The sequence below is a fragment of the Rhinatrema bivittatum genome, chromosome 3, assembly GCF_901001135.1.
Source record: "Rhinatrema bivittatum chromosome 3, aRhiBiv1.1, whole genome shotgun sequence".
NCBI lineage: Eukaryota > Metazoa > Chordata > Amphibia > Gymnophiona > Rhinatrematidae > Rhinatrema > Rhinatrema bivittatum.
The window spans coordinates 478,816,104-478,843,608 of NC_042617.1; the positions used below are offsets into that span (position 1 = coordinate 478,816,104).

A 27,505-nucleotide genomic window follows, 5' to 3' on the forward strand; every position below is an offset into this window, starting at 1 on the left:
AATCAGATCAATCAGTTCAGGTGTATCTTTTTTTAATTTTGAGGTTTTTGATGAAGGAGCTTGTAAGCTATGTATATTTTGTTAAATCTATGGTATTGGAGACCTTCATCTTTGTGATATGAAGCTTCAAGCTGCAAGGTTGCTAGGGATACAATAATTGTACTATATGATAAAATTGTAATGCTTTTCTGTGCTCCCTCATAATCAAAGGCAATCATCCAAGTGGAACAGATGGAAGTCTACACACCCATAAAACAGGAGCAAAATTACTCTAACAGGCTTCTGCTGCTGTTTTCTTGAAATGTCAATGTGGTTTTGCATATATATTTATATTTTTTTTTGTCAGAGGTAGCTGTTTTGATAAACTTTATCTGCATTATTTAGATGAATAGTGTTTGGCAGTAGTAGCTCTCCTTCTCCTTTCTTCTCTTCTGCCTTTTGCTGTTGCCTAAATTGGGCAAGGAGAAAATGTGACAATATGAGGGAGTCTACAGGAAACTCCCTCAGAGCACTTTAAGGAACAGGCCACAGCTTTCTGGCCCAGTCTTCCTTAAGTCCTGACCAGCAAGGGATTCTGGGCCCAGTCAGCCTAGCATAAGAAGACAGGACCCAGAAGGGTTAGAGAGGCCCCAGGGAGCAGGCAGGAACTCATGCTATACTAAAACTATCTGAGCTTAAGGTGAGCTGCATTCTTTGTTTTGCTTTGCTTTGCACTGTAAATAAATTGCACATAAAGGAAACAGCCAGAGTCTGACTCCTTATTCCTTCTGTCTGTTTCTAAAGCTGCTATTACCCAAGTTACCACAGTGAGCCATTGTAGTGATGATCGGTGTTGCACACAAAGCAGCATCCCCAGAGATTTGTTCTTCTATTCGTATGGTTGAACATCTATGGGCTTAGAGTGTTTGTTTTTTTAGCAGCCTTTCTGGCATCAGAAAGAGATTGTAATTCTGTCAGTTTCTATGTGGACTGCTTACTTGTTTTTGCTTTCAGATTAGTTCAATATAGCAACTCTCTGAATTCTTTCAAGGTATTTTACACACCCATTTTTTTGGATAAAGAACTTGCTAGTTTGTGATTCTGAAGCCACTGACGAGAAGAGAAGTGTAATTAGATGATGGCTTTGTCCTTTATTACACTGTGCATATCTTATTCAAGATATCTTCATTCAAACGCCCAACTCGTTACTGAGTTTCAAGGAGCCCTCTCTTTCAGGTTTTATGCTCATTAATGGCTTTGAAAAATTACCTCTGGAATGAAGAACCTTCTCTGCCGTCTACCTTAGGCTTTCCTTAGACACACTGGTTTTCAGGTTTGATTTAGAACTGTTAATGGATGCGCAGTGGAAAACAAGGAAAACAATGTTTTCGGATTGCGTTTAGTGTTTCTCTTCTAATGTATATTGATAGACATGGTTGTGGATTAACTATTGGTCTGCTACTAATTGCTGTATGGAAAAATGAGTTTTATTGCAAAGAGTTTTTAAGACTCGTGATTCCAGCTGTCTTCTGGTCCAGCAGTTCTTGTCATTGCTTTTCTTTTTTTTTTTTTTTTTTGGTCATTTTAAGTACAGTAGGAAAACAGCACATTAAAAAGAAGTCTTCCTCCTTTTAGGTGAGACTGGCCATTTTATTGGAGCACAGTTTTCCATTTTTGCATGTCAGTTATTAAATGCTGTTACCATTTTTAGAAAGCACAGACTAATGCCTAATTACTTTAATGATCCTACAGCAGTCCTTGATACCTGTTTTAGCAGCAGTGTCAATTACAGCCATCTGCAATAAGGAGTGAAAGAGCCCTGATCTAGCGGTGGAGCTGAAACATGTTGGCGTTTTCCTACAGGCAACCATATGGTAGGAAGGAAAGTATTGTTCACACCACGTACTGCTCGCTTTCTGATTAATGATAACATTTTGTTGGGAAAATAGTTCTTCAAAGGCACTGAAATAATTCTGGATGCTATAAGTGTGTAATTTAAGTGACAGGCAAGGAACAGATATAAAGCCTTTAAACAGGTGAAGCACTGCTGCCACCAAAGGACATTCTAGCCCAGAACCTCTCCCCTGAAAGTGGCATTAATTTTGCTTTCCAACTTTATCCTATACTTTATTGAAGTATAGAAGGGGAATGTGGTGACTGAAAGAAGATTTGAATACAGGACACATAAGAACATAAGATATGCTATATTGAGTCAGACCTTCAAGGGTCCATCAAGCCCAGCATCCTGTTTCCAACAGTGGCCAATCCAAGTCACAAGTACCTGGCTTGTACCAAAACATTAAATAGATCTCAAGCTACTATTCTTTATTGATTAATACCAGTTTATGGATTTTTCCTCTAGGAACCTATCCAAACCTTTTTTAAATCCAGTTACACTAATTGCCATAACCACATCCTCTGTCAATGAATTCCAGTGCTGAGTGAAAAAGAATTTACTATGACTTGTTTTAAATGAGCTACTTGCTAACTTCATGGAGTGCCCCCTCGTCCTTCTATTATAAGGGAGAGTAAGTAACTGATTTACATTAACCTGTTCAAACCCATTCATGATTCTGTAGCCCTCTATCATATTCATTCATATCTTCTCCAAACTGAACAGCCCTAACTTCCTTAGTTTTTCCTAATAGGGTAGCCGTTCCATGCCCCTTATCATTTGGGTCAACCTTCTCTGCACTTTCTCCAGTGCAACTATATCTTTTTTGAGATGCGGTGACCAAAATTGCACACAGTATTCCAGATACATGATGAGCAGTCTACCAAGGCATAATGATATCCATTGTTTTATTTGCCTTTCCCTTCCTAATAATTCTTAACATTCTGTTTGCTTTTTAGATCACCACAGCATACTGAGCCAATGATGTCAATGTATTATCCACTATGTCGCCTAGATCTCTTTCCTGGGTGGTAACTCCTAAGATAGAACCTAACAAGGGGGCTGATGCAATACAGTGCACTCAGCCGAGCGCACTGTATAACCCGCACTCCGACACGGGTTAAATAGGCATTAATCCTAATGCAATAGGGGAATTAGCGCCTATTTAACCTGCGTCGGACGCGGAGTGAATGTAATAGTGCTCAACACATGCAAATGTTACTGCCACAGGCGTTAATTGCTGAGCGCAGGTAAAAGAAGTACAGAAAAGCAGAAAAACTGCTTTTCTGTACTTTTTTTTTAAGTTTAAAAAAACAAACAAACTCGGCAGACCGCTGAGTTATGAAGACTGACGCCAGTAAACTCTGAGTCTGTTTTCATAACTGGCCGATAAACTCGGCGTCCATTTTCATTACTGGCAGACGGCAGGTTATAAAAACAGACGCTGAGTTTACCGGCGTCTGTCTACATAACCGGCAGCCGTGGCGGGGTCGTGTTAGGAAGGAGGCGCTAAAGTCACGCAAGCGACCCTAGCGCCTCCTTGCTAGCGTAACTCCCTAATTTGGATATTGCATGACACCCCCCTTGTGGGCGCCATGCATGCGTTAGGAAAGCAGGCGCTGATTTTTCAGCGCCCACTTTTTGCGATTTTCTCAGTGGAAGGGAGTGGACAGTGGAGTGCCTCAGGGATCTGTATTGGGACCCTTACTGCAATATATTTATAAATGATCTGGAAAGAAATACGACGAGTGAGATAATCAAATTTGCAGATGACACAAAATTGTTCAGAGTAGTTAAATCACAAGCAGATTGTGATAAATTGCAGGAAGACCTTGTGAGACTGGAAAATTGGGCATCCAAATGGCAGATGAAATTTAATGTGGATAAGTGCAAGGTGATGCATATAGGGAAAAATAACCCATGCTATAATTACACAATGTTGGGTTCCATATTAGGTGCTACAACCCAAGAAAGAGATCTAGGTGTCATAGTGGATAACACATTGAAATCGTCGGTGCAGTGTGCTGCGGCAGTCAAAAAAGCAAACAGAATGTTGGGAATTATTAGAAAAGGAATGATGAATAAAACGGAAAATGTCATAATGCCTCTGTATCACTCCATGGTGAGACCACACCTTGAATACTGTGTACAATTCTGGTCGCCGCATCTCAAAAAAGATATAATTGCGATGGAGAAGGTACAGAGAAGGGCTACCAAAATGATAAGGGGAATGGAACAACTCCCCTATGAGGAAAGACTAAAGAGGTTAGGACTTTTCAGCTTGGAGAAGAGACGACTGAGGGGGGATATGATAGAGGTGTTTAAAATCATGAGAGGTCTAGAACGGGTAGATGTGAATCTGTTATTTACTCTTTCGGATAGTAGAAAGACTAGGGGGCACTCCATGAAGTTAGCATGGGGCACATTTAAAACTAATCGGAGAAAGTCCTTTTTTACTCAATGCACAATTAAACTCTGGAATTTGTTGCCAGAGAATGTGGTTCGTGCAGTTAGTATAGCTGTGTTTAAAAAAGGATTGGATAAGTTCTTGGAGGAGAAGTCCATTACCTGCTATTAAGTTCACTTAGAGAATACCCACTGCCATTAGCAATGGTTACATGGAATAGACTTAGTTTTTGGGTACTTGCCAGGTTCTTATGGCCTGGATTGGCCACTGTTGGAAACAGGATGCTGGGCTTGATGGACCCTTGGTCTGACCCAGTATGGCATTTTCTTATGTTCTTATGTTCTTATATTGCATCGGCCCCATTGTGTATACAGCAAGGGCTGTTTTTCCCGATATGCATCACTTTGCACTTGACCACGTTACATTTCATCTGCCATTTGGAAGCCCAATCTTCTAATTCTGCAAGGATCTCCTGCAATTTATCACAATCCGCTTGAGATTTAACTTCTCTACATATTTTTGTGGCATTCACAAATTTGATCACTTAACTCTTTGTACCCCTTTCCAGATCATTTATAAATATATTAAAATGCACTGGTCCAAGTACAGATCCCTGAGGCACTCCACTGTTTATCTTTTTTCCATTGTGAAAACAGACCATTTAATCCTACTCTGTTTCCTGTCTTTTAACCAGCTTGCAATCCACAAAAGGACACCTCATCCTATCCCGTGACTTCTTAGTTTTCTTAGAAGCCTCTCATGCGGGACTTTGTCGAACGCCTTCTGAAAATCCAAATATACCACATCTGCTGGTTCACATTTATCCATGTTTGATCACCCCTTCAAAAAAATGTAAGAGATTTGTGAGTCAAGATTTCCCTTAGGTAAATCCATGCTGGCTGTGTCCCATTAAACCATGTCTATCTAAATATTGTGTGATTTTATTCTTTATAACAGTTTCCATGATTTTTCCTGGCACTGAAGTCAGGCTCACCAGCCTATAGCTTCCAGGATCACCCCCTGGAGCTCTTCTTAAATATCTGAGTTACATTGCCATCTTCTAATCTTCGGGTATAACGGATGATTGTAATGATAGATTACAAATTAATTGAAATAGGTCTGAAATTTCATTTTTTAGTTCTTTCAGAACCCTGAGGTATATGCCATCTGGTCCAGGTTATTTACTGCTCTTCAATTTGAAATCTGGCCTACCACATTTTCCAGGTTTACCATGATTTGATTCAGTTCATCTGAATCGTTACCCTTGAAAACTGTCTCTGGAGCGGGTATCTTCCCAACATCCTCTTCAGTAAACACAGAAGCAAAGAATTTGTTTAATCTTTCTGTGAAGGCCTTATCTCCCTAAGTGCCCCTTTAATTCCTCTATCATCTAATGGTCAAACCAACTCCCTCGCACAAATTTTGCTTCTGATGTATTTTAAAATGTTTTTTATTATGATTTCTTGCGTCTAGGGCCAATTTCTTTTAAAATTCTGTCTGAGCCTACCTATCAAAGTCTTACATTTAACTTGCCAATGCTTATGCTTTATCCTATTTTCTTCTGATGGACCCTTCTTCCAATTTTTGAATGAAGATATTTTGGCTAAAATTGCCTCTTTCACCTTACCTTTTAGCCATAGAAACATAGAAATCATGGCAGAAAATGAACAAATGGTCAAACCAGTCTGCCCAGCAATCTTATGGTAGCACTAACTGTGCCATACAGGACTCTCCCAACAAAGGTATCGTCAGGGGGTGGCAACTGGCTTCCAAGTTACCCCCCATACTTATTTTCCCAAACCGTTAAAGTCAGGGCCCTTGTTGGTTTCTGTCTGAGTCCAATTCCCCTTTATTTCTTGCTGTTGAAGCAGAGAGCAAAGTTGGAGTTACATCACAAGTATAAGACTTATTGGTTAAGGGTAGCAACAGCCGCATCAGCAAGTTACCCCATGCTTGTTTGTTTTCCCAGACAGTAGAATTCATGTCCTTGTTGGTTGTTGTCTGAAATTAGTTCTCCTTTTCCTCTTTTACCCCTGCCATTAAAGCAGAGAGCAATAATGAGCTGTATAAACAGTATGAAGGCTTGTTTGTTAAGGGTAGTAACCGCCACACCAGCAAGTTACCCCCATGCGCTCTTTTCTTCATTTCCATGCTCTAGCCTTTAGGGATCCACAGTGTTTATCCCATGCCCCATTCACATGTTATAAAATACAGTTCCCATGCGAAGGGGGTGAATGTTTAAAAAAACAACGCGCAGCAAGGCGAGTAGGCCTACCCCTGTTCCCTCCCAGTCTGTTCCAATTAAGGAGCGGACTGGAAGGGAATCTTCCTATCCCCCTCTGTCTAACCTTCCTACCTTTTCCCCTCTCCTCCCTGACTCCTAACCCCTACCTAATTAGGCAAAATATTTTTGTTTTGTACTTACTGCTCTGTCTGAGCAGAAGTAACTTCGGCACGCCGGCTGGCTTCCAGCCCGCACTTCTCCGGGACAGGGCCTAGTGGCCGCAGTCCTAGTTGGCTTCACACCCCCCCCCCCCCCCTTTTCACTGGCCTGGTACTTCTGCATGTTGCGGGGGATACTCGCATGGTTGGGTCGTTTCTAAAATGCGCTGGGTGCGCGCATGGCCCAGACACATGCATGTTCCAGCCATGCGTTTATTTCTCAGATTTTACGTGCGAAGGGGTGTTAATCTTTGTCATCCTTCACTACTATATATTCTAATTATCCATCTTACTACTTAGACTTCTGGCATTAGTATACAAACATTTCAAAGTGAGCTTTTTTGTTTGTATATACATTCTGCTTTTCAGTTGACAGGGATAAATTGAAATCTTTTAGCTCAGGTGACTTTTTAATTATAGGCACTTGGACTACTTTTATTATTATTATTATTATTATTATTGGATCCTCTCTGTTGGGAAACCCTAATTTAAATGCTTCATTAGTATCCTTTGAAGATACCTCCTTCCGAACAATGTGCTGCTGAGTGACTGTCGGCTTTCCCCTTAGAGATGCTTTTAAACTAAATCAATCTCCTTTTTAAAGGTTAGCACCAGCAGCCTGGATCCACCCTGGTTAAGGTGGAGCCCATCCCTTCGGAAAAGACTCCCCCTTCCCCAAAAGGTTCCCCCGTTCCTTACAAGACTGAATCCCTCTTCCTTGCACCATCGTCTCATCCTCGCATTGAGACTCCGGAATTCTGCCTGACTCTGGGTACCTGTGCGTGGAACAGGGAGAATTTCAGAGAAACCTACCCTGGAGGTCTCTTGTGAGCTTTCGAGTACCCTGAAATGAGTGTTTTATAGGTACAAAGTGGACTAAGCATGCGACCTTAGCGTAAAGCTGAACTCTGTAAGGAAAGAGTTGCATGTAAAGTTCGGGATTCTGTAACGTGGAAATAATTTGTATTTGATAGAAAATCCTGGAGTTTGTGAGCAAAGGCATCAGCTGCTACAGTTCTTTTGTATTAGGTGGTAATCTCATCAAAGCATCGAAGCAGGTGCAGGTACTAAGAAATTAGTAGATGAAAACACTCAGCAACAGGATAGGGAATGCATTACCAAATACGCCCATCTCATTAAAGGAGCTGAAGGGAATTCATGCTGTGGTAGCTGACATCTGGGCAAAGCCCGTTTTGATATTTACACATGCTGGGCCTGTTTCATTAGGAGTGGGAGGCTGAGCATTCAATGTCAAGGAGTGAAAAAAACAAACACAAATATCAACAAAGTGTAACTTTTATAATGAAGTTCTGAAAATAGAGCAAGGAAAGCTGAAATACACATTTTCATGGAAACACACATTTAATAGCCAAATCTCATCGCTTCTCGGCATAGACCATTTTCACTTTCTCTGCAAGAAAAAGGCTAAGTAATTGTAACCCTGACTAGGGTCACAAAGTAATGTGCTAAAGATTTCCGGAGGGTTCCAGCTCTCCAGGGCCAGTGAGGAGTGTGTTGTAGAGGGTTCCTGCTCTCTTCGAGGTCATTTAAAGGACAGAGAAGTTCTGCTATTGCAGAGCTCATGCAGTCTGCAGGGCTTGTGTATTTTCCATTCATCCTTCTTGTTTAGGGGAGGGTGATTATAGAGGGGTAAGAGAATTTAGTGCTGGAGAAGGATGATGTAATGGTGTACATAAAGTAATAATGCTTTTCCAGGCGTCTTGAGGAGGGAAAGAGAGTTTGGGGAGTGTAGGGACTCTTGAAGTGGAAGTGTTGCTTAAGCTTTAAATTCTGAGAGAGATTCCTACAGCCATCCAGAAGGAAGAACCTAACAGTCAAAGGGTATTTTCCTTGCTAGGGAAGCTCCAGGAAAGAAGTTTGGGCCATATGTTGCCCCGAAGTTCTTGGGGTTAAATGTGGATTTTGTTGTTCTCCTTTTTTCAAAGAGAGCTAATCTGAATAGGGTGTTTTCTGCTATTTTTTTTTTTTTATTGTATTGTGTGCCTTTATCGAAGAGTTTTACCCTGAAAAAGTGTTTTTGTGTTTGAAATTTCAATAAAGTTTTCCTCATTTGAAACCAAACACTGGTGTGGACAGTGGACCTTCTTTAGTGTGGTAATCCTTTCCTTGGGCCTCCCAGAGACTTCTCTTGTCCCCTCTGGCGATCCCTGGAGAACTATGATTGTTCCTGGCACTGCAGCAGTGCAGATAACCCCTTCTGCAACCTCCAAAGGTGACCCCCCAAGGAAATGGGCAGGGCCGGCAGAAGCACTAGGTGAGCTAGGCCTGGGCCTAGGGGTGCCGACCATTAGAGGGTGCTGCCATTCGCGAGCCAATGAGGCAGCGTCAGGTGACCACTTCAGACTGCAGAATTTTGAAGTGGCAAAGAGTGCTCTTCAAATTTCTGCCCAGCCCCTGCCTCACCTTGCCCTCCCCCCCAAGACTCACGAAAAGAACTGGTGGTCTAGCAGGGGGCCCAGGAGCGATCTGCCACTCCTGGGCCGTTGGCTGCCACTAACCAAAATGGTGCCAGTGCCCTTCGCCCCTACCATGTGACAGGGGCTACAGGTGCCATTGGCATGTACCTCCTATTATTACTACTTTATGTACACCATTACATCATCCTTCTCCAGCAATGTGCCCCTACCATGTGACAGGGGCCGGCCAATGGCACCTGTAGCCCCTGTCGCATGGGAGGGGCTAAAGGCCACCGGTGCCATTTTGGTTAGTGGCAGCTGATGGCCCAGGAGCGGCAGATCACTCCTGGGCCCCCTGCTGGATCACCAGAGATTTTTGTGAGTCTTGGCGGGGTTGGGAGAGTGGAGGGGTTGTTTTATTAAATTTTGGTGAGCGGCACAGGGGGCAGGGGAGTGGCGGCATATGGTAACCACCTCTGGAGTTAGGAGTCGGGGCTGCGATCAGGTGGGGGGAGGGATGCAAGACAGAAGGTACCTAAGGCACCTAATCCCCTTGCATCGGCCCTGGAAATGGAGGTTACGTGATTGAAATGCTGTGTATTCTCAAAATGTTTCTTACAATAATCTAACCTTCAGAAATAAGTGTTCTACTTTGCTGGCAGCCAGAGTGGGTTTTTAGTACAGAAAATATGTGTCTGCATCTGAGTGTCTCCTTCAGGCGTGCCTTGCTGTGATCATCAAGTGCAACACATTTCAATAATGGTAGTGTGCTCTTGAATGAGGTTCAAAAGTCCTTTTTTTTTTTTTTTTTTTTTTGTATTTATTATTGCAACAAAGTTTTTGAAAAATAGTCTGCCATGGAACAATTGGGTGGCATTCAACATGGACAATTCTGAACCCATCAGCATGAATTTGTGTCTCGCTCCCTTAGCATCTAATCTTCCCATGCAATAATTTAGTATGGTCTTATGGAATTTATCATGGATGATATGGAAAATAATATTCGCTCCTGCTGCTTTCTGGACTGGTTCTCCCAACACAGACAGAAATCTGCAAGTAGTCAGCATAGTTCTCCCTAGGAGCTGCTGCCAGAGTTCAGCTAAGGAGCTGGTGCGGGTAGCACAATCAGCAACATTTTGTTGATATTAAACAGAAGAACTTCTTGCAATAACTTTTGGGGCCTGGCAAAATGTAAGACAACCAGATCCCAGTTTCTGTGCAGCAGCTTTCATTTCCTCTGCCAGCAGCTCATACACACCATCTACTGACAACGCAGAAGCTTGCTGTGATCATCCAGACCCTACCAAATCAAACTGAGAGCGAGTGATCAGAACATACCAATTTAGTAGCCCCTAGTTACATAAAGATTTCAATGAATCTGCTCTGTTCATTTCTTTTGGATAAATATGAAGCTGTTTTATATGGATTTTTCACCTCCAGGAAAATTGTGTTTTTATGCATTCTAAGAAAGATCACAGCATGTTTTGAGATGCATTGTTTTAAAGCATACTTATGTAAAACTGTATACATTTATCTTCAGAGGGATAGTCATGTTAGTCTGGTGTAACAAAAAAAATGACAGGAGTCAGGAGGCACCTTATGGACTCACCAATTTATTGAAACATGAGCTTTGGAGGACAGTGGCCGCTTCATCAGATGCATGTTTCAATAAACTGGTGAGTCCATAAGGTGCCACCCGACTTCTGTCATTCTTTGTATAAATTAATATAGATTATTTAAATATGGTGGTCTGCGGATCCCAATTATTTCCTATTTAAGTAATATACAGGTTTTTAACAATCCAGAGTTTACACTGCATAAAAGAAAGTGGTTAGATTGCGAGGACATCAACTGTACTTTTAGTAAAACTGTTGCTTTCAGTAATAAGGTCTGAATTACGCTGTCAATTAATATAGTTTCAAATTTTTCGTATGTGTAATAATTGCTCAAATAGAGTAACTTTACAAAGTCTTCAGATAGCAATCGAGAACTGAATTAATGAAGCAGAGATGAAAGGCACCAAGATCCCACCCCCTACCATTCCTGTCCGCACACAGTTATGGTGGCAACCAATCAGTTTAAACAGTATATAAAGTTGTGTGGCTTGATTTGATAGGTTAATCCCAGTAAAGGACACTGGGGTAGATTTTATAAATTTGCGCGAGCGCGTACTTTTGTTCGTGCACCAGGCGCGAACAAAAGTACACTGGATTTTATAAGATATGCGCGTAGCCACGCTTATCTTATAAAATCTGGGGTCGGCGTGCGCAAGGGGGCGCACATTTGTGCAACTTGCGCATGCCGAGTCCGGCGCGCGCTGCCTGTTCCCTCCGAGGCCGCTCCGAAATTGGAGCGGCCTCGGAGGGAACTTTCTTTCCACCCCCCCAGCCCTATCTAAATTCCCCCTACCTTTGTTGGCAGATTTACGCCTGCTGAAAGCAGGCGTAAATCTGCACGCGCCAGCGGGCTGCTGGTGCGCCATCACCCGACCCGGGGGCTGTCCGGAGGCCTCGACCATGCCCCTGGGCCGGCGCCACGCCCCCCAGTCCCGCCCCGAACCACCCCTGACCACGGGCACGCCCCCGGACACATCCCCTCCCCGCCCCTTTTACGAAGCCCCGGGACTTACGCGCGTCCCGGGGCTGTGCGCGCACCAGAGGCCTATGCAAAATAGGCGTGCCGGCACGCAAGTGCCCTGCGCGCGTAAATCCGGCCGGATTTACGCGCTCAGGGCTTTTAAAATCCGGCCCTAAATGTTTTAATAATGAACTCAGAGACCATTCAAAAGATTATAGATACAACAAGTCTCAGTCATAGAATCTATTAATTTGAAGGCATGGATAGTTTATCCAATTTATATTTATATATAGGACCACCGCCACTATTTCATTTATTTTTAATTTAAAGAAATGACCACTTGCAGTAAGCATATATTTAAAAATATTTGGTGCTGTTGACACATTGTTCTTGGTTGTCCCTGGATATGCTTCAGCTACCTTATTTCTTGAAACAATGGTGATATACATTCTGCATCTGGGGATTCTCAGTGATGAAAAGAGCATAAGAAATTGCCATACTGGGTCAGTCCAAGGCTCCATCAAGCCCAGCATCCTGTTTCCAACAGTGGCCAAACCAGGCTACAAGAACCTGGCAAGTACCCAAACACTAAGAAGATCCCAAATTAGCAGAGACCATTCCCTAAGTCAACTTGATTAATAGCAGTTAATGGACGTCTCCTCCAAGAACTTATCCCAACCTTTTTTAAACCCAACTACACTAACTGCACTAATCATATCATCTGGTAACAATTTCCAGCGCTTAATTGTGCATTGAGTGAAAAAGAATTTTCTCCAATTAGTTTTAAATGTGCTACTTTCTAACTTCATGGAGTGCTCCCTAGTCCTTCTAGACCTCTCATGATTTTAAAGACCTCTATCATATCCCCCCTCAGCAGTCTCTTCTCCAAGCTTGAACAGCCCTAACCTCTTTAGCCTTTTCTCATAGGGGTTCCATCCCCTTTATCATTTTGGTCTCCTTTCTCTGTACCTTCTACAGTGCAACTATATTTTTTTTTTTGACATGCGGTGACCAGAACTGTACACAGTACTCAAGGTGTGGTCTCACCATGGAGCCATACAGAGGCATTATGATATTTTCCATTTTATTCACAATTCCTTTCCTAATAATTCCTAACATTCTGTTTGCTTTTTTGACTGCTGCAGCACACTGAGCTGACGACTTCAATGTATTATCCATATGATGCCTAGATCTTTTTCCTGGGTGGTAGCTCCTAATATGGAACCTAACATCGTGTAACTACAGCAAGGGTTATTTTTCCCTATATGCAGCACCTTGCACTTGTCCATAATAAATTTCATCTGCCATTTGGATGCCCAATATTCCAGTCTTGCAAGGTCCTCCTGCAATTTATCACAATCCGCTTGTGATTTAACTACTCTGAATAATTTTGTATCATCTGCAAATTTGATAACCTCATTCATTGTATTCCTTTCCAGATCATTTATAAATATATTCAAAAGCACTGGTTCAAGTATAGATCCCTGAGGTACTCCACTGTTTACCCTTTTCCCACAGAGAAAATTGACCATTTAATCCTACTCTGTTTCCTGCCTTTTAACCAGTTTGTAATCCACAAAAGGGCATTGCCTCCTATCCCATGACTCTTAGAAGCCTCTCATGAGGGATTTTGTCAAATGCCTTCTAAAAATCCAGATACACTACATCTACCAGTTCACCTTTATCCACATGTTTGTTAACCCTTTCAAAAAATGAAGCAGATTTTTGAGGCAAGACTTCCCTTGGGTAAATCCATGTTTCCCTTTTGAAGATTTAGTGTTGGAGCTGTAGATTTACTTATTGTCCCCCTTCCAGTTATTAGTTCAAATTTGATCATGTTATGATCACTGTTGCCAAGTGGCCCCACCACCATTATGTCTCTCACCAAATCCTGCATTCTACTTAGAATTAAATATAAAATAGCTCATAATTCCAACAAATGTCTACTTCCAAAGTGCCTATCTGAAATATTGCACTGGAGGACTTCCCTGAGAGAGTGGTGGGATAATGATAATGCTTGTCAAAATGATGTATAATGGTGACACTTCTGTTACTTTCTATCAGTTGCACGAATCCTTCATTAAAGTTTGCTGTTTAAATGCTGGAGACCCTGAACCTCTTGCACCAGTGCATGTATACAGTTATAACGCTGATAGGTTTGGACTGGCTCTCGACTCTGCTCAGCAGCGAGGGAATGAGGTTTCATAGGAAGATAAATATGACTTTTACTAAAGTAGGCAGTGGCATGCGGATCCTTTCAAGTTCCAGTAGTTTTGAAAATGAGACCTCCAAGCACACCAAATGGCTTTTTTTAAGGTAGCCAGTTGACACAGTTTCTCCAGCTGATCAGTTTCCTCTTTTCATCTTTTCTTCTTGGCAGGAAAGGCATTCGCCCAGCTATGTTTTTAAAGGTTTGAGAACATCAATGCAATTTTTTAAAAAGCCAAAGTATGAAATGTATGCATTCTGTACATATATTTATATTACAGATTCTTGTAAGCAATCTGAATCAGAAAGCAAATTCATTGCTTTTGCAAGCAGCCTCCTACATATACTCCACTGTTATTCACAGGAATCAGCAATTTTGGCTACGTTTGCAGTTTCTGCTATATATATGCATGTGTGTGCAAGGACATATAATTAAACCAAAATCATTCTAAAAGCAACCAAAATTTAACCTCTGTGTCAAACACTATATTTATGTGGGGAAAATGATGATAATTGTGGTGCCACTATATCATCATTGTATACCACCACATGCATATGTATAGACCATCCATCAACATTTTATATGTATATATATATATATATACAGTATTTTCTATATGCAAATAAAACTTGAACTTATCTCGCAGCGTGAGTTTCCAAACAATGTTATGAGACGTCATGGACCTTGTTTCAAGATTTGTCTTCCTCAGAGGTATAGAAACTTCCAGCCGCTGCACTCTTACTTAGAAAAGTTGTGTTGCAGTTATTGGTCACGTCTGCAGGTGTGAAACATCTCATTCTGAAAAACAACCAAATGCTGAGGTGGTAGGTATTTGATTAAACTATTCTGGCACTTGTATGTTAATAGATGCTTATATGTGATAATGAAACAAAACTCATCAATGCTTGTACTCCATGTTCTTAATATAGAATAGCATCATCAAAGGCAAGCCTTTGATGATGCTATTCTATATGAGTAATGTTCCCCACGTGTATCACCGTTTGACAGAGTTAAAGTCTTGGTTGCTTTTCGAGTGACTTGTTTGGAATTATGACATTGTTCACTTGTCAAGGTGGGTTTTTTTTGGAATTAGTATTGTGCCAGGGCATAAACATAGACATCTGCCTATGCTTAGCCTTGTGCTTGTGCTCTACTGTTTTTATACATATGTGCTCCACATTTATACCATCTCTTCAAAGACCACAAACAGAGCATCCACAACACTTTTATATGGGCAGCACTGTCACAGGTGGTTCAAAGAATTGCTTGATAACTATTATAGACCAATCACCAGAACATACAAACTTTATTTTCTTAGCTTTTTCCTTAACCGTATGCCTGCCTGTTTCATTTTCTAAGAAAGCAACCTTTTTCTCTGATGCACTGTTAACCCGATTTTTGGTCACCTGTAAAATGCACTGTTAACCCGATTTTTGATCACCTGTAAAATTTTGAACAATTTAGAGCTGTATAGTAATCATACTACATGTGTAGGAAGACAGAGACCCGTGTGCATGACCAGCAGACCCAACCCCATGCAAATAAATGAAGACAGGTAGCACTTGCATAGTTGGAATAATTCTTTATAAGATATGGATGTTACAGGCCGCAGCAAAACAGCAAGCAAACATTGCGACAATTCTGCGATAACAGCAATGATTTTGGGGGTAACCAGCCCGCATAAATTGTGCAAACCTGCCAACACGAACTGCGGTGCCAGCCCTGGACTTTGCTGTAGAAGCGATCCAGGGGCCAGGCCTAACCAAGCATCAGGCGGATTCTCCACGGACCCCGCGCCCCGATCCGTAAAAGACCGTTGGCCACTGGGGTCCGCTGCCAGGGCAATCAGCACCTGTTGTGAAAGCGGTGGAAACTGTTCGAGAAGCAGGAAGTCCGGTTTAACGGTAGCATTAGTCTATGTAGAATGTCATATGTAAGACAGACAAGCCCATGATTGGCTTGAACCTCGAAACTGCAAATGTCAGAAGTGGTCAACCCCCCACCGCCAAGCCCATCCTGTTATGCTGTGACCCTCCTTCATTGGTTGCTGCTAGGGTGGGCCGGAGGGTGTGAGAGACTGAGAGACTGATATCCAGTGAAAGAGGAATCTGCTGCCACATGCATGCCTGATAAAGGCCTGTGGGGGCAAGCAGAGCCCTCTGACTCCACCCCTTGTGACGTGCTGAATCCCACTCCCTCCCCTCTCTGAACCCACCCTCCTGATGACGGGTGCTTCCTCCCCACCTCTTGTTGTGCCTGTGCTCCTCCTTTGCTGGTCATTACATGGGGTCTCTATGTACATTCATCTCTATGTACATTCATCTCTATGTTTCTATATGTTTCTATAAGAGGGAATTATTTCATTTTGTTTTTAATATTAATCTCTCAACTAATTAGAAATGTAAGTTTTCATTTGTTTACCTGTTCTTTCCATAAGTTTTTTTTTTTTTTTGATGTAGGATAAAGTTCTAATTGAAGCCCGAATTAGGTTTCACGTGTGAAATAACTCTGCTGCTGATGCAAAAAAAAAAAAAGCAACAAATGAGAGCGAGGAACTCTCTGCTCCCCATTCCCTCACCCCCAAACTTCAGGCAACTACTTATACTTTGCCTCCAGCAGCCTTGAAACCCAGGGAGCCTTGAGATTTTGCACACGTAGATGGTAACTTTAAAATGAGCACACAGGTGCCCATATGCTGGAATTTTAAATTGTGCGCACAGTTGCACGCATATCATTGGAAATGTGCCTACCGCGCATATGTGTGCTCTTAATTTTAAGTGGTGGTTCGAGCAAACGTATTTCATGCATCTTCCTTAGGACTTTGTTGGCTTTAACATGTGGAAGTAAGCGGATTTTAAAACACGCTCGCGTGAAGGACTGTCCCAGTTTTATCAATTAGTCCACCAGTTTGCCCAGTCCATCTCGAGGTCATCCAGACCCCCCTAGTTCTTCAGCCTGCACTCCCCGCAGTTGATCCAGATCCCTCACCCGGTCATTTTTGGCCTAAATAGAGATTTATGTAGGCTTACACCTCATCAACAGCAGAAGTAAACATGCGCAGCTGACAGCCTGCCATGTGCTGTGCCCATCAGATGTAAAATTCGGATTTATGTGGGTAAATTTTGGACCTGCCCCTGACACCAGCAATTCCGTCAATTTCATTTCTTTTTTTTTTTTTTTCCTCATGCATGCGCATATAGACACGTAATTTGCGGCTTTTAAAATATGCATTGCTCAAGCTCTGCCCATATACTCATGTAAATGGGCCTTTTAACACAAGCAATGCTTTTAACATTCACCCAGTAGGGAAACATCCACACCCTTTTCTCCCCAGGTAACCATTCTTAGTCCACCCACCTCCCACAGATATTCCCCCTTGAAGAAATGTGCATATAAACATTAGAACACGGCAACAGATAGACTTAAGGCCCATCCACATCTTCTGCTCAGCTTTCAAGTCTCTTCCTCTCTCTGAGATAGTCTGTGCTTGTCCCATGCTTTCTTGAATTCAGTTACTGTCCTTTCCTTCACCTGCTCCACATGGAGGGTGTTCCATGCATCCACCAAATTTTTATAAAGAAATGTTATTCCGGAGTCTGCCACCTTTCACTCTCATCCCAGAGTCTTCTTTTCATTGAGAGAGGGCCTTTATCTGTGCATTTATTCCTTGGAGGTATTTAAATGTCTCTGATATCTTCCCTTTCTTCAGGGCATACGTGTTTAGATATTGAAACACAGAAGCAAACGTCTACAGCATTCTCATTCTGATGTCCAGATATAAATTACTCACTTGCCTCTGTATCGCTCCATGGTGAGACCGCACCTTGAATACTGTGTACAATTCTGGTCGCCGCATCTCAAAAAATATATAATTGCGATGGAGAAGGTACAGAGAAGGGCGACCAAAATGATAAGGGGAATGGAACAACTCCCCTATGAGGAAAGACTAAAGAGGTTAGGACTTTTCAGCTTGGAGAAGAGACGGCTGAGGGGGGATATGATAGAGGTGTTTAAAATCATGAGAGGTCTAGAACGGGTAGATGTGAATCGGTTATTTACTCTTTCAGATAGTAGAAAGACTAGGGGGCACTCCATGAAGTTAGCATGTGGCACATTTAAAACTAATCGGAGAAAGTTCTTTTTTGCTCAACGCACAATTAAACTCTGGAATTTGTTGCCAGAGGATGTGGTTAGTGCAGTTAGTATAGCTGTGTTTAAAAAAGGATTGGATAAGTTCTTGGAGAAGTCCATTGCCTGCTATTAATTGAGTTGACTTAGAAAATAGCCACTGCTATTACTAGCAATGGTAACATGGAATAGACTTAGTTTTTGGGTACTTGCCAGGTTCTTGTGGCCTGGTTTGGCCACTGTTGGAAACAGGATGCTGGGCTTGATGGACCCTTGGTCTGACCCAGTATGGCATTTTCTTATGTTCTTATACTTTGTCTCCAGCTGTGACATCCCCTAATATTTTATTTTCCTCATTTCTTTCCCACTCATTTTCTTCACATTCTTCTTTCTTCCCAAACACACTTTGTACCTCTCAGTTTTTTTCCTTCTTCAGGAAAGCAGCAGCAGCAGCAGCACAATAACACTGAATCTTTGGCAAGTCTCCCAGTGCTGTCATCTACTGGTCTGGAGGAATACAGCAAGAGTGGATGTGGAAGAAAGGAAGATGGTAACTTTCAAACTGCCCCGCGGGCACACGTGTGCGCGTTCATTGGCCGGCACCCAGGGCCACGACTATTTTATAAGTTGTGTGTGTATGCGCGCATGTTATAAAATAGCCTGGCCATGCACACATGAACACCAAATTGTCAGTGGGCACGTGCAAATGCCGCTTGTACCACGTAAATTGGGGGATTTTAGAAGGGGCGCAGGCTGACACCATTTCCAGATTTACCCGTTGCTCCCCAATTGAGAGAGGTCTTCCATAATAGCCTTCATTCACCCCCCGTTATCCCCAACCCTTAAAACCCCGCAGAGCTGCCTGTTTATCTTTTATTTTACAACTCGCATGGAATCCACGTGGCAGGGGGGGCCTCGGCAGACGCCAGATCGCGTGGGATGTACACGCACATCTCCGCTTCACACCCCAAAATGCCCCTGCCCTCTTCCCTTTTTTTTTTTGAAAGCTGCTGAGATGTGCGTGCTGCAACCTATGTGCATGTGTCCGGGCAGCGTTTAAAATCTGCTCGGCGTGTGCGAGCCCGCCACATTCGCGCGTCCTCTAATTAGTGCATGCGTCAAGCTTTTACAATTCACCTCGTGGTGTTTAACTGGCTTATTACCTACCTCTGCTTTCCAAGGGAGAACAATAAACAACTGATTGGTTTGTTGTTTGTAAAAATCCTGTTCTACAGCTGCCTGCTAGCTTTCATTTCACTTATACTACGGTTGTTTTGCTCCCATACATGTACATTTCTTCAAATGTTTGAAAATGAAGCCATCTTCCAAACCAGGCAGATCAGAATGCAGAGGTTAGGATGGTGGAGAATTTCTGTTTCAGCATCCTTCCCTTTGTTAGTGAAAAACAGTGGATTTTTTTTTCTTCCGTCTCTTTGTCTGAGAAAGCACAAAGAATTGGAACAGTTAATTCTTTGGCTGCAAAGTCTTTACTTGTTATGTGGTAGAAAATTCAGTAGTACAATATTTCATGTGCTCGTGCAAGATTATCTATTACTCAATATGCGCAGTCTTTTCTTGGAATGTGTACGATTAACAGCCGCTTTCTTTTAAGTGCTCCTGTTTGTCTTTTATTGTTATTATTGCTTTTTATAATGTGATATTAGTAGAGATAGCCCTTCATTGTTAAATAGTCAGTGAAGGTTGAAGAGCCTTTTCCCCAAAGAGCCTGTGTTTCACAGCTCTGTGCTCTGCATTGCCTACCTGACTGCTGAATTACATGGTTCATCTCTGCTAGGAAATTGAATGAACACAGAACGGGAGACACTCTGAGATTTATTACTTCTTGGGATGAACGCTTATCTTCCAAACATGTTTTCACTTAATTTCTAAGTTTCCTTGTTGTATCACACAATTCTTGTTAGATGATATATTTACACTGCAAATTCTTAGCAAATTAAAATTTTTGGGAGCAATCATATATGCATATTTAATGTAGAAATGATGCATATCCTATGTTGGACACAGCCCTATAGCAATAGTTCACAGTTTCCTGTGGCGAGAGTTAGAAATTGTTGCACATTTGTATAGCTTTGTATATAAAATGTCAATATTTTTTATTCTTTAATTTTTGTATCGTTTTCTGACATTGCATGCAACCACATTTCATGCGTATTCACTGTGGATATCCTGAAAGCCTGACCAGTTTGCGGCACTCAAGGGCTGGAGTTGCCTTCCCTTGGACTCAGCACGACATGGTGCCTTGGGCCACTTCTTCCTCCTGGGCAACCTGCTGGCAGAGTGCCACATTTTTGGCCACAGGAGCTGCTGCAGTGCTATGTGGTTTAAAGCAAAACACTCTGGCAATGGGCTGGACAGAAAAGGGAAGTAGCTTGAGTTGCCACGGCTATGCTCTGGTCCAAGGAAGCCTGGATTGGTGCACGTGGGTGAGGAGGAAGTCAGGAAAGATGTATCGGCAACTGCTGCTACTGCTCAGTGTCCTAGCCTTCTGGTCTCTCATGACATACACGGGGAAGAGAAGAAATTCTGTGGGTAGGGCTGGATTTTGGGCCCTTTTCTACAGCTTCAGATTTGTAGGAGAACAAGGGGCCCTAACTATAGCATTTTAAATTTTATGGCTACACCTTACCATTCAAAATCTCCATCCACAGTCCCTTTATATTTTATTTTATAAGTTGGTCCAATATAGAGGGGCTTATCAGGTCATACGTATATCTGAGGGCTGTGTTTTTTGTCTTTCTGTGTGTGTCCTTATAACTTTTGAATGACTGGACCAATCTCACCCAAATGTAATGGGTGGAGCTAGACATTTGGGGGGGGGGGGGGGCGGAGACTTTAGACAGTTTCGGTTTTCAAATGTGGATAGTACTTTTGTGGGGGGGGGGGGGGGGAAGCATTGTGGCAGGGGGATGTATCTTGCTTTCTGCTACCCCTAGGCACTATTTAATGTCGGGGATGTGCCACCGGCCCCTCCCAGAATTCAACTTTCTCAGTCTCTCTTCCCTACAGTACACCTCTGTTCCCAGTACCTTGCAGATATGCAGTTTCCTCCCCCCAGATCCAACCAATTAAATTGCCACCCTTTCTCTCAAGCTGGCCTTCCAGTTCTTTGCAAACCCCCATCTGTGCCTCCAGTCCCAAACCTCAGAGCTCTGACTCTGCTGCTGGCCCTACTTTTATCACAAGGCAGCATGCAGGGGCTGAGTAAGCCCGCGGTGCCGCACTCACAGGCACTGAGGTGCCCCCACCCCTTTTGGGTTTCCGAGTGGCAGAAGGGGGTCAGTGAGCACGGGGGCCACAGGCTTACTTGATTCCTTGCATACAGCCTTGTGATAACAGCGACCCTATACTCAGAGTCAGAGCTCTGAGAAAGGTTTGAGGGGAGAAGGGAGATGGCAGGGAATAAAATCATACTGAAGGCTCACGGGAAAAGAGGAGTGTGGTGGGATGAGATTGTAAGACGGTAGGGGGCAGATGATATGCCCCCTACATTTTTGGTGCCCTAAGCACATTCCTAGCGTCCCTGTTTGTAGATCTGTATTTGGAACGATGGTATATAAAATAATTAACTAACTAAATCCAGGCCCTGGAGTACAGGAGAGAGCAAAATTGAGAATTTTGCCATAAGAAATGCATTGGGACTAGAACTGTGGTTAGCTAGAATGTTGTGCCTTCTGCTTATGAAATTAAATCCACACGTATAAAAAAAAAAAAAAAGTGAAGTGAACTAAGCATGAGACAAGTGCAGAGGATCCTTTGTTGTGGAAAAGAGGCAATAAAGCTGGAGGTCAATGTCTGTGATATTGCAATACTTAGGGGCTCACTGTCATCTCTGGCCCTCGTCGCAGCCTGTGCTTCTACTGTGGAACCATAAAACAGGCTGGCATTTACACCTTGAGATTTTGATAACCTCGTAAACCACCTAAATCTCTTAGTTAATTTGCCACATTGCAGTTCCAAATGTCCTGCTAATTATTTTATTTAAAAAGTCTATTTTAGATTTTTGCTATTGGTAATCTTACAGCATTTTTGTTGACCAGTCAGGTTGGAAAAAAAAGCAAAGTGCCATATGGGAGTATATTAATCTGGGGCTGGGGAGTTTAAGTGTATTGAAAACGTCTAAGAGTTCACCCCATGATATTTTCATGTTGCAGTGTTTAGACCTAAGGCTATAAGATCCCCCAGTGGAACCGTTCTTTTTCTATATCTTTTCTTTCTTCTTTTAAACCTCAAGACTGCCATGCTTCTGGCTGTTGATGAGCAAATTATACACGTCCATCATAGGGAAAAGTCACTGCTCAGATTTTTCTGTGTCTCGTTTAGAAAGCATGCCTCTGATATATCCTGACCTGCTTATAGGAAGAACAAGTGATAATCCGTGACTTTGTACAAAAAAGTAATATTAGCACTGGCACATTCAAGGCTTTAGCCATGATTTTCCTTTTACCTTTAAAATTATTGCTGATGTACGGTCTTTTTAAAATTTTTATTTTTCTAACAGGAATAATTGAATCTGATATAGATACTATAATAACAAATAGATCAGTTTTGCATATTTCCTTCTCTTTTGCTGTAGACAGAGATGCAGTTTTAAGAGCATATATGCGCAATCGATTGGCTATTTTACATGGAGAAAGAATTTGGATTTATCCAGATTTCCCTAAAATGACGCAAGATAGAAGGAGAAAATTTTGGGGTCTGAGAGCAGAGACAGAAGCAAAGGGAGGAAAGATGCTGTTGAGATTTCCTTGCAAATGCGAGGTTGTCTTTCAACAACAGAAATATATATTTTTTGAAATATCACAGCTTCGTGTGTTCCTTGACTCAATAACCCTAGAGAATGTAGCTGTAGAATCAGTGTAAATAAGTGAGATAACCAATTGTTCTCAATAATTTCAATTGTTATATCAAGGGGGAAGTTGTTAACCTCAGATTTACTTTTTTAATCGCTCTTTTATTTCATCTGCTTTCTTGAGTTATTACGTAATATTATATTTCTTTTTTTGAATATATGATGTACTTTCATGATGGACATTGGTTGGAACTATATGAAATTTATTTTGGACATCTTTATTCAATGAATGTTTTGTTCATATTGGAAAAGCAAAATTTAAAATTTAAAAAAAAATTTATTTTTCTCTCTTTGAATTACTAGTCTGTCTTTATCTTCCTTGTTTGTGGAACAGTAGCTGAAAATATATTTTAGTTTGGAGTTATTAATAAGCATGTTTGCCTTGTTTTTTTCTTATTTTGTGATCATCATCATTTCTTGAATGTTTGAAATAATCATAAAAAAACTGATATAAACTTGAAAAAAAAAAAAGAAGAAAATGCAGTGTACAGGATGTAGTAGAGTAAGGGATTGTTATAAACATAGAACATAGGCCACATGGTCTTTTTCTGTTGTCATGTTTCTATCTAATCTGTCCATACGTCCAATTAATTTAGCATAATTCTCATCATTTCCTTAGCAATCCTCTTTATTTATCCCATGCTTTCTTGAATTCAGATACTGTTTTTGTCTCCATCACCTCCACTAGAAGGCTGTTCTACACAGCCACCACTCTCTCTGTAAAGAAATATTTCCTAAGTTTACTCCCGAGTCTACCCCCTTCAACCTCTTCTTATAACCCCTCATTCTAGAGCCTCCTTTCCATTGAAAAAGGCTCACCTCCTGTGCATGGAAACCTTTGAAATATTTGAATGTATCTATTATGGATGTGCAAAGCCTGAACCTTTTGGTTCGGGTTTTGTTTTCGGCCCACTGCGGGAAATATCGCTGTTAGTGTGCACTAATCAGAAACCGAATTTTTTCTGAATTTCAGAAAAAAATCTATCATATCTCACATATTTCACCTTTTCTGTAGGGGGATATATGTTTAGATCTAAGACTACTGACCATTTTAGTAGCCACCCTCTGGACCAATTCCATCCTGTTTTATATCCTTTTGAAGGTGAGGTCTCACCAGGGACTTGTACATCTTTTTCTGCTGACCATTCCTCTCCCTATGTAGCCAAGCATCTTTCTGGCTTTTACCATCACTTTATGGCCCTGGGACTCCATAGTGGGCATTTATTTGCTTAGATTTAAAAAAACAAAAGCATTGAAAAGTTAGGATGGCTCTCAAAAACAATAATTTAACATTGTATTTCTTGAGGGGATGGGAAAAGGATTTGGTTGCCTCAGTAGTGTACAAATCATAGCAAACCATGTTGTTTCCAAATGGATAATATTTGTGAAAGGAGGAAATGCAAAGGTGGGATTGTAAAACTGAGATGTGTAGGGGTCACATGATGATCTGGGCTAGAGAGGATGTGTTCCTGATCTCCTCCGTGGATTCTCTACTTGCATATGTTTTATTTAACTCTTTGAAAGATGATTTTGGAACCTTGCTACTCCTCATCTGCTGGATGATCACATGGATACTGAAAGTACAACCCCTCTGCAACTATGTCTTCAAAAATTCTGAGAAATAAAGACAAACAAAAGAGAGCAGATTCCAAAATGGTGGATGCCGCAACGGAAGCAGTGGTACCACAGCCCCTGCCTTCATCAGCATTCAGCATGGCTTTTGCAGTTACTCAGTTGGAGGATACATTTTAAAAGCTCTTCACCCAAATGGAAGATATAAATGCTAAATTTACAAACTTTCAACAACAATATTAGTGAAGTACGGACTCGTATTTCTGTATTAGAAGATAGCATGCAGACCCTAGAATCCATCCTTACTTTATGCCAAGCTTCCAACAAAAGCATTTTGGATAAAGTTAATGAGTTAGAAATTTTTCCAGAAGGAACAATATAAGGCTGGTGACATACTAGAAACAATTTTGGACAGAGAATTGATCCTGTTTATGGAATTGTGGCTGCCAGTGGTGGATTGGCCTATTGGAGGATTGGGCATCCCTGATGGGCCGGTCGCTCCGATCATGTATTTTTTTTTTTTTTCATCTTCCTGGCCCGAATAAGTGAGATCTCCTTCATAGCTGACTGCCTCATTCTGATGCCAGCTCCACACATGTGGCCATCGCAGTGATCAGCCACCACTCAGGCCCTTCCTTTGGAGCTATTCCAGTGCTGCTCCTCCTTTGCTGTTCGCGTATCTTACGGCTCCCTCTGATTGTGGCCTGCTGCTGCTCCCTTCATTGGTGCTTATTGTTGTCTGATGCTGCGTTTGGCTATGGGGAACCGAAAGCTTGTGTAGGTCATTACTTCCAGCCATGACTCTTGGCTTCTCTCTATGCTGGACCAGCCAATGCCATCTCTTGCTGCCTCAGCCCTCTCCTTAAAATCACCAGCCATCTCAATTGCGGCCTATTCTTTGTGACTCTTCTCGCTCTCCATGGCTTACCGCCACCAATGTTGGCCTCTCCTGCATTGCGGCTTCATTCCATCGTCCTCACTGCCTGCTAAGGCAAAACTCCTTCCCCCCGCTCCGATCGCTACTTGCTCCATCGCGGTCTTTCACTGGTGTGGTCTGGCCCAGTATGCAATTTCTTATGTTCTTATGGTTTTCTCTCTGCATTGTCATCTTTCATGAGGCAGGCTTGACACAAGCACTCATCGCTGGCAGTGAGACTTCTCTGAATCGAGCCCCTCTTGCTTGCTGCAGCCTACAGCCTCCTCAGGTTCTTTGTGGGCTAGTCTTCCCTCTCATCACTGCCCCAAGTAAATTTTACTTTATTTATTTATTCTTTGGGTATCCCCTTTACATTGACTTGGCCATGGCAGAGCCCATCCTACCGCAGCCTGAAGAGAGAGGCCTGAGTGACTGCATCTGAGGCATTCCAGCCTCCCACCTTGCAGGAGCAATGGGAGTGGCTGCCTTCCATCTCCTTTCCAACATTGAGGAGCAATGCTGTGATCCCATAGTGTATGCTTGTGTATGTGCTTGTGTGTATGAGAGAGAACAAGCAAGCCTGGGTGTGTGTATGAGAGAGTCTACAAGTATGTATGAAACAGCCTTTCATGTGTGTGTGAGCCTGCATGTGTGTCAGAACCTGCATGTGTATGGGAGAGTGACAGAGCCTGCGTGTGTCTGTGAGAGCCTGCGCCTGTGTGTATGCGCATTAAAAATGTTTTGGGAAAAATGGGTGGGATGTGGGTGTGGTCTGGGTGGGATATGGATGTGCCGGGACTGCACCATGAAGTCACTTATGTGCACTGGGATCCCACAATCACGTAACTTGCTTCTGCTATGGACTACATGTAAGTAATGCAATAATAAAAAAAGAATAGGGTAGTCTGTGGGGTTTTAGGAGTTTAGGGGCTAGTAGGGTAAAAGGGAGATGTTAGGGGGTTTAGGAAGTCCACTCCTTTACTGCGGCAAACTTGGAGGGAACTGGGAATAGGCCTAATGCATTGCCACATGTACCTACTAAAATGGCTCCTCCCCCCTTTATGCACTCAAGACGGCATTCACGTGCACATGCGCATGTCGATATAAAATCGTGCATGCATGCATGCGTGGGTGGCTGATTTTATAATATGCGTGCATAAACACGTGTATTTTATAAAATCAGCACGTCCACATGCGTATGCTGGCAAATGCACGCACATGTGTGCACACAAGTCAGTTTGAAAGTTACTGTCTTAATGTGCTTCCCTTTGCAGTGCTCTTTCTTTTTTGTATTATTTGGAGCTTAAAGATGGTATGAACTTGTTGCTCAGGTTTTTGAAATAACTGTTTAATTGATGTAGTTGATGGCTGGAATGAGAAGGTTCCCTTGAGAGTGGGTCCTAGTAGTGTCCCACTGTCTCCAAGAATAAGGGAAAGAGGGATAATAGATACCCCCCGCCCCTGTTCATTGTAATTTCTACCTATTGTTATGATGTAAACCAATATGTGTATTTTAATGTCAGTATAAAAAAAGCTGTTAAATAAATAAATATACATCTATGAGTTTCTAGAGAGGTTTTGGGAAGGAATGGGCTATTCAGATGGGCGGTGTTCGCAATATCGAGGGAAGGGTTTGCAATATGAGGGAAGTGACTTAAGTTGGGTTGGATACTTTCTGTTGCTATCTCTTGAGTAGGATGACTGACGGGGTTGTGTCTAGGCTAGGGGACACACCCTCATACTTTTTCCTTATTTGTTCTTTTACTGTTTTCTGTTATCACACACCACATGACCATAATAACTAGACTATTTTTTAAAACCCTTTATATCATTTCGCAAAACAATTACAAGCTTTACAACTTGAACAGAAAATAAATTATAATAACTAGACTATTGACTTGGAATGTATGAGGTATAAGGTCTCCCATTAAAAGATACAAACTGTTTCAGGCAATGAAGCAAATTAAGGCAGATACTGCTTTCCTACAAGAAACTGAATTATCAGATGATGAACACAGTAAACTATGTCAAAACTGGGTGGGACATAGTTTTCTATGCATCTTCTGGACATCATAGAGCAGGTGTGGCAATTTT

At 42.1% G+C, this 27,505-nt stretch overlaps 1 protein-coding gene across 3 annotated transcripts in view; it reads left to right on the forward strand.

The window, feature by feature from the left end:
* KLHL29 (kelch like family member 29) overlaps nt 1-27,505 on the forward strand; it is a 1,215,123-nt gene that overhangs the window by 368,425 nt on the left and 819,193 nt on the right. The window contains exon 1 of one of the 3 annotated variants that reach the window (XM_029596001.1): nt 18,495-18,603. The exons of the other annotated variants lie outside the window; for them this stretch is intronic. Coding sequence (XP_029451861.1) covers nt 18,601-18,603 — 3 coding nt within the window. The 5' untranslated portion in view covers nt 18,495-18,600. Of the gene's footprint in view, nt 1-18,494; nt 18,604-27,505 lie in introns of those variants that run through there. 3 annotated transcript variants of the gene reach the window in all.